This window comes from Antennarius striatus, chromosome 17, assembly GCF_040054535.1.
Source record: "Antennarius striatus isolate MH-2024 chromosome 17, ASM4005453v1, whole genome shotgun sequence".
NCBI classification, from domain to species: domain Eukaryota; kingdom Metazoa; phylum Chordata; class Actinopteri; order Lophiiformes; family Antennariidae; genus Antennarius; species Antennarius striatus.
Window position 1 is genome coordinate 7,189,772 of NC_090792.1, and position 19,629 is coordinate 7,209,400.

Here is a 19,629-nt window from a genome sequence, read left to right on the forward strand (position 1 = left end):
CTTTTCCTCTTTAGACAGTTTAGGATGTGTGTGTGTGTGTGTGTGTGTGTGTGTGTGTGTGTGTGTGTGTGTGTGTGTGTGTGTGTGTGTGTGTGTGTGTGTGTGTGTGTGTGTGTGTGTGTGTGTGTGTGTGTGTGTGTGTGTGTGTGTGTGTGTGTGTGTGTGCTATCTAATGAACTTTGAGTGGCGTCAAATTGCTTTTATGAAGAGCCGTAAATTTTAAAATTAATCAAGTATAAAGAAAAGGTTCAAAAATTGTTTTTAAAAACAGGGAATCTTGTCATAATCAGTTCAGAGTTTTAACGGGGGTCTTCATCACGTACGCATTTGATTTTGTCTTTTTTACACTTCTTACACTTCACTCGGCTTTATTTATTTTATGTAGCGACTAGACCTACAGGCATTATTCAACGTTAAAAACATGACAGGTCTTTAAAAAACAAGTCACTGTATCGATTCATCTACCTAAAAGTAGATAGATAAGTCCACATCAAACAGCGCTTCTTTATTCTAAGACGTTATAACCAGCCATGACTATTACAAAGTAGACCAATCACAAGCCTTATAGTTGTAACGCTGCAGGCCTAATTAAACAGATCTCTGAGTAATTGTGGTGATATTGCTCCAATTTGACATGGGTGCGATTTGGGATCAAGTGTTGTTAATGGAATATTATCTACACTGTGTTCTAATTACTTTGACATAAAGAAATTAATTTTACTTCCTCCACTTCAGTTGTAATAGAAATGTGAAGTAACAGAAATACAATAGAACAAGTACATTTTGAAGAAGCAAACACATTTCAGTCAATGAATAGTTGTAACTTTATTTTCAATTGCGGATTAAAGTGTGTCTTCGCCAAACTCGTTCTGTGTACATCTCACTGACATGAGAAAAAAGAGAAATGAGCAGACTGTAACCGATCCAGCCTTTGGGCGGTCACTGCTTCGTGTCTCCCTTTAAAGGAGGTGAGGACCTGCTGAGCCGCCCAGCCACAGAATTCACGGATACACACCACTGGCTCCTGTCTGCGCCGATGGATTTTAAGGAGTTTGGAGACGAGTCCTCCGACGGGGACGCGGAGGATCTGGACAACGTGAAGGCTCTGACAGAGAAGCTGAAGCTCCAGACGCGCAGACCGTCCTATCTGGAGTGGCAGGAGCGGGTCCAGAACCGACCCTGGACCGAGAGCCTCACGGACGAAGATTCTGAAAGACAAGTTTCTTTTCCTGCAGCGCAGAGAAGTGACCAATCGGAGCTGGCTGTGCGCAACATCTGTGGCTTTGACACGATCGATGACGCCTTGGAGTTTTTAAGGAAAGAGCTGGTGAGTGACTCCAGGTTATTTAATCTGTTGTGAAGAGTGTTGTTCTCTACTGATGAGATTAACTTGACCTTGCCAAACTAGATTTTCCAAGTCTCTCACCGCATATGACTGAAATAGATCCATCTTCCTGCTTCACTCAGCTCTTCAGGTATCGTCTGCATTGCATGAATACCTGATTTACCATAGATTAGCATGAGGCATGACGGGAGTCACAGCCCAAACAAAGTTTGGGGACAGCGTGACATCTGTTTGCACACCATCGCAGGCTGCAGTGCGTTTATCACACAAGCCAGTGATTTACATCCCTCAACAGGATGACCATCAGCAGAGCCTTCCAAGTCCAAACATACCCACTCTTCCCACATCTGACATTCTTTTTAACCCCTTTCCCTCTCCTGTCCTGCTCAGAGAGAGATGCAGCTTCAGGACAACCGTCTGGCCCGTCAGCTGATCCGTCTGCGTGGGGAGATCCACCGACTGAAGGTGGAGCAGGTGTGTAACCGCCACAAAGAGATGCTGGACGACGCATCGTTCGAGCTGGAGGAGTGTGGAGAGGAGTCGGACCTGCTGTGCGACATCCCCATGAAGGCCGCCTTCGCCCTGTCCACTCCGCTCAAACACCTGGGCCTCACCAAGATGAACATCAACTCCAGGCGCTTCTCACTGTGTTGAAAACCTCTGGCCCCATTTCAGCTAGCATGTATCTGATGAGTCGGCAGCGTGTTTAGTTCCTGCTTAAGGTGTGTTTTGATCACAGATGCTGCAGGAGGAAATTAAAATGAGACATGTGGGTTTTTTCCCAAGGAAGCCGCAGGGCAGAAAATTTGAATATCAAACCTGTAGGGCAGAAACTCTAAATATCGATGCCTTCCTTATAAATGCAGCATGAGCTGCTCTACTGTTGACTTTTCTTTGCATGGTGCCGTGTTTGACAGAGTAAATGGATCAAGACGAAGAGCCAGCCTGAGAAGTAAAGGAAAGGGACTCCTGCTCAGTATCTGCTGTTGAAGTCAAGAACAGTTAGGAGGGGAGTTCTACCGATTTGCAGGAAATAAACCAGAAATAAGTAGAGCACATTAGAATAGAAGGAAATGACTCGCTAAGCTTTTCAAACAGGTACCTGTTGGTTTACTCTTGCAGTAGTTCCCAACCTACAGGTCAGGACCTCGATAAAGGGCCAAGAGAAAATATGAGGGAAACAATACAGAAATCAGTTAAAATACATTTAGTGTGTTCTGTTTGGAGTAAATAACTGTACTGACTGAAAGAAGAGCTTGAAGGTGGATTGTCTGCAGTTTGAGCTGCCCATTTGAGGTCACACTTTAGACTAAGAGCAGTCCAGAGCCAAGTGTTCCAGCTGCTGAGGCCTTCATCAGGGTCACTGTCCCCTAAAGTATCCTCAGAGGAAGTTAGAGGTCACAAGGCAGCATTTTTACACCTTCTCTTCACAAACCAAAAATATCCCCACAGCCTCACCACAGCGGTGACAGGACCCAGGACGCTTTGCCTGATGTATTTTGTTTTCCATTACCACATCCAGATGCTGCACAGCAGCGGATGGAAACTATATATATATATATATATATATATATATATATATATATATATATATAGAGAGAGAGAGAGAGAGAGAGAGAGAGAGAGAGAGAGAGAGAGAGAGAGAGAGAGAGAGAGAGAGAGAGATAGAGAGAGAAAGAGAGAGAGAGAGAGAGAGATAGAGAGATAGAGAGAGAGAGATATGTTGTTGCCAATTGGGTGACTGAGAGCTCAGTATCCTAAAATTATTTGTGGCAGTGAGGAATAAGTCAAATGTGTTTTGATGAATTATATTTTATATTGATTTGAAATGTATTTAAAATAGAAGAACAGTCTCCTGTTAGCATTATTGCCATTTGATGTAGATTCTTAAATCAAGCTACTGTAATATGAATGTATCATATATATAAACATATATTAAAATGTCTTAAATATACACATGCACATATGAAACAATTAATAAATCATTTCAATATATCTATATTGTTTGTCAATCTTATTTTAGTAGCATTGTATTTCATTACTAGGTTAGGACAGCTATATGTTAGGAGTTTTAGGACAGGTATTTTTGAGAATTTCTTTGCTTCTATTTATACCATCAGTATTATCTGGCTTAAACATCACCGCATGTTCCACTGGTGTCATCCATCCTTGTTCTTTGAGCTATCCTGCACAATAGTCGTTTCTTTCCCACTGGGAGACACTCATGACCTGGTGTAATATACAAACATATGAATGGAGCCCCAGAGCCTTACATTATTGAACATAATTGGTTGAACAAGAAACCGAATATGCTTCAGCAGAGAAGGACCGCTATGAGAAATTAGAGCACAGCTAGAAATGACATGTGGTGTCCTTCAGGATATGAATGACCTCATGTGTGACCTCACTGCTAGAAATCAATATCATAGAAAATACACAAAGGCCACGGCGTTGAACTTCAAGGGCTCCTGATTCTGAAAACACTGTCAATAGAGAAAGTCTTGGTTCTCATGTTGTTCCGCTCCACCCTGCAGATTGGAACTCATGAACTTTTCCTCACATCATACCATAAGTCACTGTATGAGATCTTTAAATGTTAATAAAGCATCCAGTGTTATTTAGAGACTGAAAAAAAATCTTTAAACAAATGCTATTTATAGTAAATAAGGATCAAATTAAAGAAAGAGGCCAGCACCTAGATCATGGGGCAAGGAGGAGGAGGAGTGTCGGAAAACTTTGATAGCATCTCTTCAACTGCGTAACAGAATTTGATTTCCAACCACATTTGGAAGTAATGACAGCTGTGAGGGGAAGCTAGGAATATCTGTTAAGGATCCAAATAAGGTGAAGCAATTTTAGTATGTGTGAAATGGTCCACAATGTCATTCTACTGTACTGACGATGTATATGTGTCTGAAGAGATTCTGTCACCAGAAACAATTTGTGTGCACGTAAATTTCCAATGTCAAAAATAGAGACATTTTTACCCACCGTCTACACTCTCTCAAGCTGTGCTGTATGGAAAAAGAGTGCTATAAGTGGTTTCATCGCAAGTGACACCACGTTAGTCTTTTAAGCACATATTTCTATGCACTTCCTGTACTATGTGGACTGACTTCCTGCCATTGCAAGCTCTGTAGCAGCAGCCACTCACCACAAGACAAAACATGCGGCCCACAGCAGAGTTGTCTGAACGATTAAATGGAGGCAGCGCAGGCTTGAAGCGTGTTAAGAATCTGACAGGCTTGTCAATTCATGTCTCTTCTCATGGCGAAATGTGACCATGACCAAGCTAAATAGCATAATAATTTCTAAAACATGCCACTCACAGATCAAGATTTCTTTTTCCTTTCTTTTTGGTCTTAGAGATAAGTGTGATTCGTTTTGTTTATTTTTTCACTTGGCGTATAAGAACTCAGTCCATGTTTCTAAATACTTTTGTTGTGCACAAATGACAAAGACTGAATATGTGACATGGATAATATAAGGAGGCTTGAATCTACCAGAAGGGGCACATAACTACTCAAAGGTGACCTAAATGGTGTCTTGTACAATGTTGCTACAAATTGCATGAGTTATAATTAATTGTATTACTGCAAAAGCCAGGTTAAGGCTGTTTGATCTGCTATATCCAATTGAAAACACTCTTGATTGTCTTTCCCATCAACTCAATCCAACATCAAGGGTGTTCCTCATTTTAAAGGTCACACACGTTGTAAATATGACCACATCTCTGAATGCTAGCGTATCATGCCCTCCAAGCACAACTGCATTGGAAAATTCACATCTGGGTTCCCACTTTGGAAGGGGTGCTGTCCTGACCCCGTTACTGTGTAGCCTGCAACGTTCTCCTGCAGACACAGCTGCAGGGCACAGCACCTGTTAGAAGCCTGCAGAGCAACCCTCATCCTTTCAACGACAGGAAACTCTTCTTCGTTGCTCTCCTACACTTGCCTCAACCTGACTGCGTACAGAAACACATCAGTAGTCTGTGAGTTATAAGAGAAGCAGACAATGACATTTTCACACCATGATGTCAATGATGAAGAACTTTACAAGTAAATTTTTAGGATAAAAATATCTATGGCATGTGCTCAAATTTGATTCTTGAACACCTGAAGAGACGATTCATATTTTGAGAGGTAAGTTTCACATTTTTATCTGTATTGTGTAGAAGAACATGTACAAGGAAAAAACATGTGACTCAGTGAGATCACGATAGAGTAGATTGTTATAATGCCATTAAATGTCAAACCTAGAAGAACAAGTAAAAAAACCAGAATTAATATTAGTTGCATCTGCCTTTCAAATTATTTAAAATAAAAGATAGCAATAAAACACATTTAAACACTGGTTGGGTTGATCAGAAATGAATGGGAGCACTGAAAAAATAGTATTCTTTTCCATTTTATAAAATATGTCATTATATTTAAGACATTTATTATTACAGTTTGATCACTTCTTGTCTACATGTGACAGATAATGTAGGTGATGATGACTGGCTGTGGAGTACAAAAACTGGCATTTGAAATTTTATGTAAAACAACCAAAATAAGTGATATCAAAGTGTAACTTCTATGCATAAATGTTCTTTCTTGGTTTATTGTATTGTTGATCTCTTGTGAAAACATGCAGTCTAGTTTATTAGTCTAAAAGCTTCACTCACATGAAATATCCTGCAGGCATTGTTTACCATCTCCCCAAAATACTTTACAAAAAATAGCAATCGTTAGTTTCTGTTTGGAAAAGCCTACGGGTGCCGACCATAAAACGAAGAGTCATCGTTTTCCTCAGTGGAAAACGATGACTTTGTTTGTATGACTCTAAGCGCTGGAGCAGACGTAGGAGGACTGAAGGCCTCCGTACTCTGGCGAACCCCAGCGGATCGCTCCTCGATACAGTGGTGTGTCGTTCCTGGGTCAGGGCTCTCCAGATCTTTCTCACGGCTCTGAGCCTTCGGGACAGGGGGCTGCTGCCATTGGCCCACTGACCCTGTTCCATGAGTGGTCCATTGAGAACTGAGTGGGCCTAAGAAGGCTATTTCGGTCAGGGAACCACTGCACAACATAATGCAGAACACGTGCAGATGTCGGATTACACAAGATTAGCCCTTGTGGCAGACTAATCAAATCTGAATTAAAATATGAAGCATGTGATTCGAAAGTGGCAAAAACAATGTGGGGTTTGTTACAGTTCAGGATGTGATTCATGGTGTAGTTTTATATGACATCTTATTTATATACTGTTAACATGAAACATTAGCAAGGCTCTTCATTACATCCTGCGAAGCGGTGATGTATTGTAATTGTCAGTGTTAGTGTGTTTGTCCATCCATTAGTCCACCAAATATCTGCACAAACGTTGCAGATAGAAAGATGAAACAAAAAGCACATTACTTGGGCGGCAAAGGGGATGAAAATGAGATGATGACCTTGACCTTGAGAAAACTAGGTCAAGGTCAAATTTAAACTTTTGTACTCATCGCGGATTTTTGGAAGACAGTCACGTGATACTTTACGAGCATTCTATTGGCTGATGGCATCTGGAAGTGCGTTACGTTCTGTGAGTGTCAGACTTCTGTGAGACACAAAAGTGCTTTAAACAGTCGATAAGAATGTGGGAAAAGGTAATACAAATAGATGGTGGTTTGATATAAGTACTCATAAATGTTTAAATTACTGTAAATAATAAGATAAATAATTTGTCGCTCTATTGCGGAATTTGTTAATCGCGTGTGGTTCCTGGAATGCATTAACTGCGAGGAACGACGGCGCATTGATGGAACACATTTCTGAAACCTGATGAGATATAATCACAAAACAAAAACCAACATTTTGAGGAAGCCAGAGGGACAAAAATGTGTAGATCAGGGTAAAATGTTGAATTCAGGGGTGTCGCGGGATGTTGCAGTCTCTGACTGCCTTGTTTCCAGTTTGATTCATCGTCATGTGTCCATTATGACACATGAGCCCTGAGTCACAGCAGAGAAACAGCAGATTTCTTATCATTCCAAACCTCAAATGCAACTTTGAAAGAAATCTTTTATCAGCCATCAGTGAAGTATGTTAATACAAATTTACCTCCACCAATGACGTCATGTTTTCACTGTTATTAGTTAGTTATTTGAATCCCATAAAGTCCCAGACAGACTTTGTTGAAACTTGGTAGAAGGGTTAGCCTCTAGTGATGACGAATCCATTCAGTCCAAGAGCAGATCCAGATTTAATGACACATTCATTAATTTCTTTACTTCCAACATTGCAAGATTGAGCTTTTTTCTTGACAAATATCCTTATCATTTACACATGAACTGTTTGAAAGATTTTCAGGATACATGGTGAAAAGGTGTGTCAAAATTGGAGCCATTGAATTTTGGAGAGTATCTGGATGAAGAGGGAGATTTCTTCTTGACTGACTTTAACAGAACCCTGAGGGCATTTCAAAGGAACACAAGCCTTGATGAAATTTGGATTAGGGTTTAATTGACTTAAAAGCACCTGACCAGCCTCTGCAGATGTCTCTCTACTATTATTGTAAAGAGTGTTTGATTTCTGTCCCGTATAAAAATGTATTTTTTGGTTAGTTTGAGACAATTGTCCATTATAGTAATCTAAGATCGAAACCTCAACGATAGCACTCTTATTAGAGAACCTGTGACACTGATAAAAGAGTACTTATTATTTCCTGGACGCCTTGATGCTCATTCCTCACACTCTTAAAGCTCTGAACATGTGACTTGCAGGAAAAATGGGATGTAACTGCAGTTCGGACTATTCAGACAGCGACTGGATGGAGAACTTTGATGACATGTGTGAACACTGTAACTGTCCCATAGCTCCCGAGTCATGTAATCCAGTAAGTGTCTGTTGATATCACAGAATCAATGTGCGAACATGTTTATTTGTGTACACGTGAATGTGTTAGTACATCTCATGAATGGCTCTGTATTTGTGCGGCTGGATTTAGGGTTTTGAACTTTATACAGCACAATCTGATGTTTTTGATTTCACCGTTGCTTAAGTTCAGAAAGGGTTTAAAACTTACGTAACTGTAAGGGAAGCTGTCTTTTGTGCTTGTGATTAATTGGAAGCTTAGCCTCAGTGTTGTTTGTTTCCTCTCATGAGTCAGATGCACCATTAGATTGGGAATAAAGGAGAAAACCACCTGTGACACAGTACAGCCAAAAATTATGTCTGTAAATAAAAGAAACTTGACAACAGTTAATGAAAAAGCTACATTTCAGGAGATTGAATTCAAAATCTAATCTTGTGTTTCTCTCTCAACAGTACACAAAGCAGCTGATTCAAATTCAACCATCGCAGCATTCGCCTCCGATGTCTCCCCTACAAGGTGCTATTTGTTTATTGTTTGTGTTTTTGTTGGAGCCCCTTACTTGTTATAAGTTTACTCAAGCCACAAGACACTCTTTTAAACCGATCAGCAGAAGTAGAGGATGGACAGCCTAACAGATGACGATGAGGATTGAATTACAATGGAAAGTTACTAAAATTATTTATGTTATACATTAAAATACACTAAAAGCAATAAAAATATTTTCTAAAATTAGATTTAGAGTACAATTAACTGTATTGTCTTCGCATCTTTCAGTCTTTTCAGCCTCACAATTTTAAAGAATTACAGTATTTCAATCTTTGCTGACATGATGCATGTTCAGGCGATAGCTCATTGGCTAATCCTCCTCGGCAATCAAGTTGTCGGCTCTATTGATGATCTATTGCAAGGTGTTTACCAATTACTGCATATAGAAAGCAATAACAATTTTATTCCTGGGGTTGTTTTTTTTTACTGCCGGTTGGATTTCACCTTCATTGTGTCCCTTTTCATTCTGCTGGAGCTTGAGTTTTCTTGAGGCTCACCCCAATAATCGTGCATAACAAAAGAAAACAATCTTCATCCCTTTAACAGAAGTCAAATCATGTTGTGACTGGGTCATCATTTCGTACATCGTACTTTCACATAAGTTACAACTAATAATTGCCATGTTTATGAGCAACCGCCTGTCTGTCAACAGAACAAGTTAAACACTCAAGACAAGGCAAAAGATATTTTTCTATTTAGAGTCAGTGAAGTAGTCAAAGTATTCTTTAATTAAATTCTCGAATCTTCCTCTTGCAGACAACCTTGTGGAGGCTATATACAGCTATGAACCCAACCATGATGGAGACCTGGGCTTTGAGAAGGGAGACAAACTCAGGATCATCAATAAGTAAGTTGCTGATCCACATGTAGAAAACCTGAGTTGTATTTTATTAGCTCATAACCAAAATACTGAGAAAATGAGTAATGAGAAAATATGTGCTGTTTTAATTTTATCAATTGTTTTGGCAAAGAAAAAGCTGTCTTTAAATTAATAAAGGTGAAAGGTGAGGAGGACTAATTTATGTGATTGATTTTGTGTTAAGGGAAAATAATGAAATTCTAATTCTAAATTGATTACGTTGTAGGAATTAGATTGTTTTGAAATTTTCAATTTGAGCATGTACAAAGACGAAAAAAACAACCCACTTTTCTATACATCCTTAGAGAAGTTTAGTTTGAAAAAACTACTACTCTGATGATTTTATTTCTTCTGACATAGGGAAGATCTAGAATGGTACTTGGCTGAGTCTCTCACCACAGGCCAGCAGGGCTACATCCCATACAACTTTGTTGCAATGACAACAGTGGAGACAGAACCGTACGTCACAAAGGAAACATAATGACGCTTCTGTTATCACCATCTCATTTAATATACACTGTGTCCCTGGGGGGGAAGGGTAGTGGCCTTGAAGTGTGAAATATGTTTTATGTTTGTTGCAGGTGGTTCTTTAAAAACATCTCGAGAAATGACGCCATGAGGCTCCTCCTCGCTCCTGGAAATACTCAGGGCTCTTTCCTAATCCGAGAGAGTGAGACAACCCCAGGTGAACTGATCGTCATAGTGATGATTCATTTACAGTCTATACACAATAATGTTCGCCACAAGTTTATGACATCAAAGCTCCATGATGCATTTAAAAAGCACAAGCCAGAGCAGGCACGACGTGACATGTCCTCCATCACTCTGTCGTTATATCTGGTTGTTTTATTATGACCCGTTTCTCACAAGCCTCTTTCCTTTCTCGTGACTTGCTTCACTCATTTAGTTTCCGTTTTGTTTCATGATGAAACTTAATGATATAGACCTGTTCATGAACGTTTCCACCATCCCTCTGTTTTTGCCAGAAATATATCACAAGCAATAAGATTCTAACCCCACTGGACTCCTACTACAGTAGTTGATCCAAAATCTGGTGCAGAATAAAGTCTAGAAGCTGATAGAGTTTGATCACTGAAACTCTATCAGCTTCAGAGTTTTCTTCAGCTGATAGAGTTTGATCACTGAAATAAATATAGTATTGATTTACAATGTTAAAATGTGACATGAAAAACTGGATTTATGATTTTCTCCTAATTTAGGTGATATCTGCCGAATTTAAGTTTCTTTTTTGTTTCTTCTTTGCTCCAGGTTCATACTCCTTGTCAATCCGGGACTTGGACCAAAACACTGGCGAGGGCGTCAAGCACTACAGAATCCGCAACATGGACAACGGCGGCTTCTACATCACCGCCAAGATATCCTTCAACTCACTGAGGGAGCTGGTCCAGCATCACTCACGTGAGTGCCACCTCTTGATGGAGGTTACAGATCCTCCTGTGTGGGGCTTCATCTGAATCATTACAGATGTGTCTCTCTCTGCTATCCAGGTGATTCAGATGGCCTGTGCACAAAACTGATGAAGCCGTGTCAGTCAAGGGTCCCGCAGAAGCCCTGGTGGCAGGATGAGTGGGAAATTCCACGAGAATCCCTGAAGTTGGAGCGCAAACTTGGAGCTGGACAGTTTGGAGACGTTTGGATGGGTGAGTGACAGAGAGGATGAAGAATTAGAGACTGGAGGAGGAAGAGTTAGTCAAGGGTTTTAAAAAAGAAAGTCTGTCATTAAAGTTTCCATTTCGTACGTGAGGGTTTGAGCACTTCTGCACAGATATATCACTTTTACGAACCTCAGATCAAGTTGTGGGTTCGACTGTCTGTCTGCTAGGCAACCATGGGCCAGGGCTTTTCTGCAGAGTGTGCAGAATGGCTTCCTCAACACAACCTTAATCATAGCCTTGTATGAGTTGGTTAACTGGAGAATGCAATAAAGTATTATCCTGTTATGCAACATTATTCAAACTGCATTAATCTACTTCTTCTGTGAGTTCACATCGTAGGAACTGTCTACTTACACTCGCATGAAGTTCTATTATCACCACACAAAGTTAGGTTAAACAGAGAGGTAAAATGTTTTACTCAAAAGGGTATCAATTGAAATAATACAAAACATACTCGCACAATATTTTCCGTTTACATTTGCCAGACCAATTTAACATCCTAAACAAGCCACTGTTTTAGAGATAAACATTACCAACCATGGAACGTATCCTCATCTGACAGCCACATTCTATTTACAGAATGTCTGTCATGCTGTTTGGGTAGCATATTTAGCTCTTTATCCTCATCCAAACACTTGTCCTACTTGAGTAATGGCACCGATCGTCAATTGTTTATTCTTCTTAGCACAGAACTATTCAATAACTGTTCTATATAGCAGGAGGATGTTAATTTTAGGTAAAAGGGAAGGAGGGATGTGCTGAATAGCAGCATGCATTCCCAGGATGAGGTCTAATTCTGTGAGCTGCTTGTGTTTTCTCTGACTGAAGGTGAAACTGGTTGGCCGTGGGGTTGGTTTACAGGATACAGGAGTGTCAGTGAAGCGTAGTTGAAATTAGATCCTGTTTGCAAAGGAGTCATGTGGAGCTGTTATATTAACATTTCCGACCACAACTCACTGAATAACCAGTATATTTGTTCCAGTTGCTCTGATGTCACTTTACCTTCTATTAGTTATAGTGCAGCAACTTATGCTCACTGTTCACGTTGAAATGTCTCAACAACTAGTGAATTAACTTGTCGTTAAGTTTTAGTTCATTCAGAAACTTAACTTGATAGACTATGGGTTTCAGCTCTGGCACCAATGTGATGATGGGATGTTTGGTTTGGAAAGAAATGAGTCAACAGTGCAATCAGTATTGTTCCTGGCACAGAACATTCTCAGCATCAGTGACTTATGTGCTTTCTAAATGAATTTTGATTATTGAATTAATTTTTTTTCTTCTCTTACCAAGTCAAACTAGGCCGAATACTTTGCTTTATGACTAAACTACTGTAATTCCTTAACTCCCCAGTTGTACTCTGTATTTAGTTATACTATATAGAGTGTTTTTTAAAGCAAAATAGCAATATGACATTCTGTTTAATATCACATGATGTCACCATATTTACTAACACTTAGCTCAAAGCATCATCATGACAAAGCACAACTTCACAAAGCTGAGTTCAGTGTGTGTGTGTGTGTGTGTGTGTGTGTGTGTGCGTGCGTGTGTGTGTGTGTATGTTTACATTCAGGTGTCTACAACAATGAGAGGAGGGTCGCTATCAAGAGCCTAAAGATTGGCACGATGTCAGTGGAAGCTTTCCTGACAGAGGCCAACATGATGAAGAACCTGCAGCATCCACGCCTTGTTCGCCTCTTTGCCGTTGTTACACAACAGCCAATTTTTATTGTGACAGAGTACATGGAAAACGGTGGGTAGACACTTGTGTCAATGCCTGGGGCATTTTACTAATACTGCCCATCATCAAGAGGGAATTTCAGATTGCACTTAAAAGCATTTAAATAATTGTTACTGAAATTCCATTCAGTAATTTCTTCACCTGGACTACCGTATGTCTAAGCATGTCTGAGGCTATCATTTCTTCATCTCCTGCTCTGTACGCTTGAAATCCACGGGCGGTGCTGTCAGGGTAAATAAGTTCAGCGCCTGGAGCAGAGACAAAGAAAGTATTTTATAGTCAGGATCACAAATAATGATCTGCTATTCGACTCTATGCACCAGAGCACATGCTTGAACAAAACTCTGGGTTGCTCTATTCGGTTCACCTTCTTCATGATTCATACACTGTAAAATCTCTCATTGTAAACTTACAGTAATTAAACTGCTTTGTTTTTCTAAATTTACAACACAGTACTGCTGATAGCCCTTTGTAAATTACTCTGAACTCACAGTTTACAAACTGGATATGAATCTAGCAAGGCACCAGTATTGTCCTGTCCACACATGGATCCCTGACAAAGAAGCAATCTATGGATGTAACCCTACATGGCTTAATAAAGTGGGTGATGGTTTATAAGTTTATCTGTGACAAAAGGATGAACAAGTTGGAGCATGTTGTTACATTAAAAATTTAGTTCCCACAATTCCCTTTTACCTTTTCTTTTTCCCATGATGCTCTGCTGTTTACACTAAAGTTTACAGTACACTGCTTTAAATAATAGCATTCTATTAAAGTGCTGTTATTATGTATTATTTCTCTCAAACTGTGTTGCAGTTACAGTACGTCACCGTATGATGGTGAAACAGTTGAATACTGAACACACATTTTGATTTTTTGTTTTACAGTGTAGCATTTCCAGACATTTGCTCCACGTCAGTGCTCATGAAACCAGGACTGGCTTCCCAGTCATGTTTGATAGACAGTTAAAAATGAGATGATCAAAGCAGTTGTCACCTATGACTGTAAATGAATGCAGCTGTGAGAAATCCTAAATAAGGATACTGAGTCCTGAGCCTGGCTGCTCAAATGCTGCTGCACTGAAGTGGCTCCTGTTATTTTCAGCTTCTCTTCATGATCCTAATGTGCGTACCACTGTGTGTTAAAATGTTTCAAAGAAAACTTGAACTTTCACTTATCTCTCTGCACCTCTCCTGACAGCTTACTTGGTGTTTACTCACTAAGGGAAAGTCTATCCTGGACATTCTGAGACATGAGGGGGTTAAAAATGAGAGTGTGATTCGCCAAGTTATTGTTCAGCCCTGATGAGGCCTGGATGCTTTCCAGAATTTGTGTTAGGCACATGCATCCACAGAAACTCACATGCAGATACACATGATCCGTAGATTGTAACACTATCGCATTTACGGCAGTAAACAACACCAACAATGGTTGTTTGTTTGGCTTCTTTCCAATGAATCTTCCTTATATAACAAGTGACATTTGGAATCCCTGTGAAACCGTTATTTACACACAAATGTGTATGTTAAAGCTCCATCGTCATTTTTTAACCTCAAATGTCTCTTTTCACTTGGAGTAACAAAAACAAAAGGCATAAAAGGAATGTGGTCACAAACACAACAGCTGCCCTGCTGCTTGATTGAATGGAACGCCTTTGTATGGTCTTGTATGTGTGGCCTGTAAACCACCACCACCAGCTTTACATGAAGCTGCTTCTTTGTCTGGGATCCATGTGTGGACAGGACAATACTGGTGCCTCTGTTGTAGAGAGAAAGGATGACTCGGAGTTCAGGTCTTTTCAATTTATTCCTTTTTTATTGTCTAAGACAAAGATGGAAAATAACAGGCTGGTCATCCCTGTTTCCTTTTGTGATCTTGACAAAGAGTGTTCCTCTCAGACTTCAAAAGCCATCTTCCGGACTTAACAACAGGAGCAAGGTCTCCTTATTCCTGGTACAGACATTCCTCTTACAGCGTTTCCTTTGGTTTGACTTGGCTGGCTGGAGGGGCAGTGGTATTGTTCAGTGGTTAATCAGATTCCACACAAAGTTGACTTTCACAGACTATGTGTCAATCTGACTGATGTCATATGCACTTCCTCCAAGTGTTGTGTTCCCTGACTTGAACTGCTATTTTGATCCAAGTCTATTTTTGTCTGTGGAGCCTCACAGTGTTTTTGACACTCAATCTTAGAAAGTGTCATTAGACATCTGGATGATTAGACATTTGTTTATATATTTATATTAATGACTTTTTTTAAAAATTGATGCAACTTTATTATCATTTCTGCAGGTAGCCTTGTGGATTACCTAAAAACAACGGCAGGAAGCAGTTTGCCCATGAACACTCTTATAGACATGGCATCTCAGGCAAGACAATCGCTCTCTTGTATCCACGTGTCTGTCTCCTTTACTTTCACACCTATTGCAAAAGTCCCTTTCTTTTATTCTTATACTTCCTGTTCTCTCTGCATGATCCTCACAGACAGGAAAGTGACCACACTTGTGTTGAGGCTTACATTCAACACTCTTATTGTAATAACAGCAGAGCTGGATAGATGTGTGAGCAGGATTGTTCTCACCAAGGGGCAGCATCTCACAAGCAGGGCATGGTGACGAACTGTGAAACTGATTGTTTTTCCTTGTTGTGTCTCCAAATTTGTCTATAATTTGAATTTAGTGTCTTTGGCACCCATAGGAATATTCTCGTTGTAAAAATAGACGCCTCATAAATGACTTGTTTGATCATAAAAGTCAAACAATGGGTTTGAAAGAGACTAGTAAAGCAATAGTTTGGTATTTACAGAAGTGTGCTGATTTATGTCTTGTGTAGACTGAGGTATGAAGAACATTATAACTCTTGTATGTAAGTGTAAGGATACAATCAGCCTAGCAAAATATCCATTCATTCATTCATCGTCATGTACCGCCGCTGTATCCGCCGTAGCGGGTCGCGGGGAGCTGGAGCCTATCCCAGCTGGCATAGGGCGTGAGGCGGGGGACACTCCGGACACGACGCCAGTGCACCGAGAAGCCACATACAAAGACATACAAACACGCACACACACACTCACTCCCACAGGCAATTTGGGACTGGCCAATCAACCTGAAGCGCATGCTTTTGGAGGTGGAAGGAAGCCAGAGAACCCGGAGAGAACCCACGCGGACATATTTGTGTGTGTGTGTGTATGTGTGTGTGTGTGTGTGTGTGTGTGTGTGTGTGTGTGTGTGTGTGTGTGTGTGTGTGTGTGTGTGTGTGTGTGTGTGTGTGTGTGTGTGTGTGAGTGTGTGTGTAGATAGTTAGATAGATAGATAGATAGTTAGATAGATAGATAGATAGATAGATAGATAGATAGATAGATAGATAGATAGATAGATAGATAGATAGATAGATAGATAGATAGATAGATAGATAGATAGATAGATAGATAGATAGATAGATAGATAGATAGATAGATAGATAGATAGATAGATAGATACACTGTATGTGTATATGTAGTAAGCATCTTTAAAGTGGACTCTACAAAGAAGCATAAACTGAGCTACTATGCATCTGTGGCATCTGCAGCTGTCTGAGGACATATGCATTTGGAATACAGTATATTCATGTATATTCACCATCTGTGGTACACAGACGCCCAGACAGAAATGATGTATAACCATATATGTAAACCTTAAGTGATGTCATTGGCACTATATAGAATAAAAGAACTGTCCAAATGGTAAAACACTGATCATGTCAGCATGTACTTGATCAAATAATCCAAGCTGATAAGCCATTGTGGGTAACGGAATTGAAAACGCAACCACAGGAAGACAGACCAACAAGAAAGAAGATTTGACATCCGGAGCAGGCAGAAACTGGGATGTCGTAGAGCTCACCACAGAGAGCTTGACTATGTGGCGAACGTATTTTACAGAAAGAGGCTTTCAAACCCATCATAATGTACTGCACAAAGTGAAGACTCATTTATACTACGTTCAACATTAAATCAGATAATTGATGTAGCTGCCAAAGCCCTCATACTTCCATGTTCTTTAGTGATACATCCACAAGTGGTTGGTGAGGAGGCAAATGTTCAGGCAACAGAAATGCTGGCAATGTGGGTTTTGATAATGTAACTAGTAGATAAAAAGTGCTAAAAAGCAGAGGCAGCCTTGTTCTCAGCATTGGTTTATGATGCCATTGAATACACCACACCTAAGAGATATTTTATTACTGTCATGTTACATGATTTAAGACTATTAGTGACCTCCGGCAGTGACTAGAACTGTTCAATGATATTCTGTAAATGTGTGTAATCTGGACGTGCTGAGAGTTTCTACAAATTAATAAAAGCCATGTGGAATTTAAATAGATAGCAAATGAGTACAAAATGAGAGTTTTGAAGTTTCACACTGTTTCATAAATCCGATGAAAGGAATACAGCAGAAAGAGCTGTTCTGTTCTATGAATTAGAAGCTAAAATGACAGCACAAGTTTATGATACACAATCCCACACATACGTAATTCTCAGATGTCTGACAAGCCCCCTGGGGTCATACACACCTACATGAGAGATTCTTTTGTCTAGAAGGCCCACAGCTGACCCAGAAAAATGTAGATGTGGATATTTGAACACACACCTCGTCTCGCACATCAGAGTGGATGATGGAAATTATTAGCATTGACCTCACACATTTGGTGTTTCATCATTTTTTCTCTGCCATCTGCCCATGAGAAAATGTCTCGTTATTATTATTTGATAAATCACCAAATATTTTGTTTGTAGTTGTCCAGTGAAGTAAAAGTAGGGCTTACAGTTTCAGGATGTGAGGCAGGCAGAGCCGTTCACCTGGGTGGAGTGCATTGGGGAGGGAAGGTGAATGGGAAAAGGAACTGACCTGGGGAAATAACAAACTCTTTGGTTCCGCAGTCTTTCTGTTCATTTTTCCAGCACACATAAATACTAAATCACACTCAAATTCTTCACCCTGTCACGCAAAATGCTCAATCACACAGATGATGATGATGATGATATGCTTTTCCCTGCAGGTGGCTGACGGCATGGCCTTCATCGAGGCAAAAAATTACATCCATCGAGACTTGAGAGCAGCCAACATTTTAGTGTCTCATGAACTCATCTGCAAGATCGCGGACTTCGGACTGGCAAGAGTGATTGAGGACAATGAATACACAGCAAGAGAGGGTACCCAGACCTTATGGAGCTGTTTATCTATAGATCTTGTTTTCGTTCAGTCCATGGAACCGTCTTTTTTTCAGCCTTAAAAATGTGTCTTATATAGTATTATTTCTTTTTCTTCAAAGACTTTTTTGCATGTCAAGGAAATGTTTGAACTAGAATATCTGAATTTTGGAAATTGACAATGCGTGCAGTGTCTCCACCTAGTGTTCAAACTTTGTTGTTTCTCCTCTGTGCATAGGTGCAAAGTTCCCCATCAAATGGACTGCCCCGGAGGCTATTAACTACGGCACCTTTTCTATAAAATCAGATGTGTGGTCATTTGGGATCCTCCTGACAGAAATAGTGACATATGGACGTATTCCATACCCTGGTAAACACTCAATCCCTGTACTATTAGTCATCACAAAATCAATTGAAATTATTAAATTCAACTACAACTGTTGAAACCATCATAAGCAGTACTTTTCTTACTCCCCTCCACAATTTTGTTCAGGTATGTCTAACCCAGAGGTAATCCAAAACCTGGAGCGGAACTACAGAATGCCTAAGCCTGACAACTGTTCAGATGGCCTTTATAACATCATGTGTTTATGCTGGAGGGAAAACCCGGACGACAGGCCCACCTTCGAGTACCTGAGAAGTGTTCTGGAAGATTTCTTCACTGCCACAGAGAAGCAGTACCAGGAGTAGTCCTAATGTGGCAGAACGACACTGACTTTTAAAGATACTGAAATTAACACCACGGCAGGGGAAGATGGATGGTGGAATCTATTTTTTCTTTTCCCAAATAGAGGATATTGTTTCTGAATCAATGTTATCCTGAAGTGACCTCTTATATTTGACAGGTACTTGTGGAACTTGAACTTGTAACAGATGGCCCATTGCAGAGCCACTGACTGTGACTGTCGCACTATTTGAAAGAGGGGCCTGTCAGATGTGACTGAACCAGTGGTTCTTCTCCCGGTGCTCGTGATTTAAATGTAAATACTGTCAAACTGTTACAGCCGTGGTTAACAAGTTTAAGTCATTTTTTTTAGGTTTATATGAAAGTGGTTCATATAAATGTGGTTATCAGCCAGATTCTTTACAACATATTTCAAAATGTACATTTTTAACGTTTGGCCTATTGCATTCTGGACCTTGTAGTTCTTGATCTTTGTTTTTTGGCAACTTATTCTGCTGATACAGTATACCAAAAACATCCTAGAAGTCATTTGTATATGCAGTCCGTATTTTGTGTAAATAAAATATTTTCAATTGTGCACCAAAAAATCTTCAGGTCTGACCACTCCACTTACTATTTTATGCTCTTTCTGTGGAAATGTCATCATCTGGGGAATGAACTTGATACTTGATGTTCGTTTGTTATTATCCTCCGATGACTCCTTTTTAATCAGCAGTATTAATACGAGATACCGCTCCTGACCGTGGGGGGGGGGAGCA

At 40.0% G+C, this 19,629-nt stretch overlaps 2 protein-coding genes across 2 annotated transcripts; both read left to right on the top strand.

Moving 5' to 3' along the window:
• The first annotated feature begins 901 nt into the window (after positions 1-901).
• fam167b (family with sequence similarity 167 member B) lies at positions 902-3,340 on the top strand. Its single transcript, XM_068338869.1, has 2 exons — positions 902-1,327; positions 1,736-3,340. Exons 1-2 carry the CDS (start codon positions 1,037-1,039, stop codon positions 1,997-1,999), a joined length of 555 nt encoding a protein of 184 aa, XP_068194970.1. The 5' UTR covers positions 902-1,036; the 3' UTR covers positions 2,000-3,340.
• Positions 3,341-5,310: 1,970 nt separating this feature from the next.
• On the top strand, positions 5,311-19,444 carry lck (LCK proto-oncogene, Src family tyrosine kinase). Its single transcript, XM_068338316.1, has 13 exons — positions 5,311-5,487; positions 8,088-8,200; positions 8,632-8,695; positions 9,482-9,572; positions 9,945-10,043; positions 10,166-10,269; positions 10,854-11,003; positions 11,093-11,245; positions 12,834-13,013; positions 15,294-15,370; positions 18,036-18,189; positions 18,425-18,556; positions 18,680-19,444. Exons 2-13 carry the CDS (start codon positions 8,093-8,095, stop codon positions 18,874-18,876), a joined length of 1,509 nt encoding a protein of 502 aa, XP_068194417.1. The 5' UTR covers positions 5,311-5,487; positions 8,088-8,092; the 3' UTR covers positions 18,877-19,444.
• Positions 19,445-19,629: the final 185 nt, after the last annotated feature.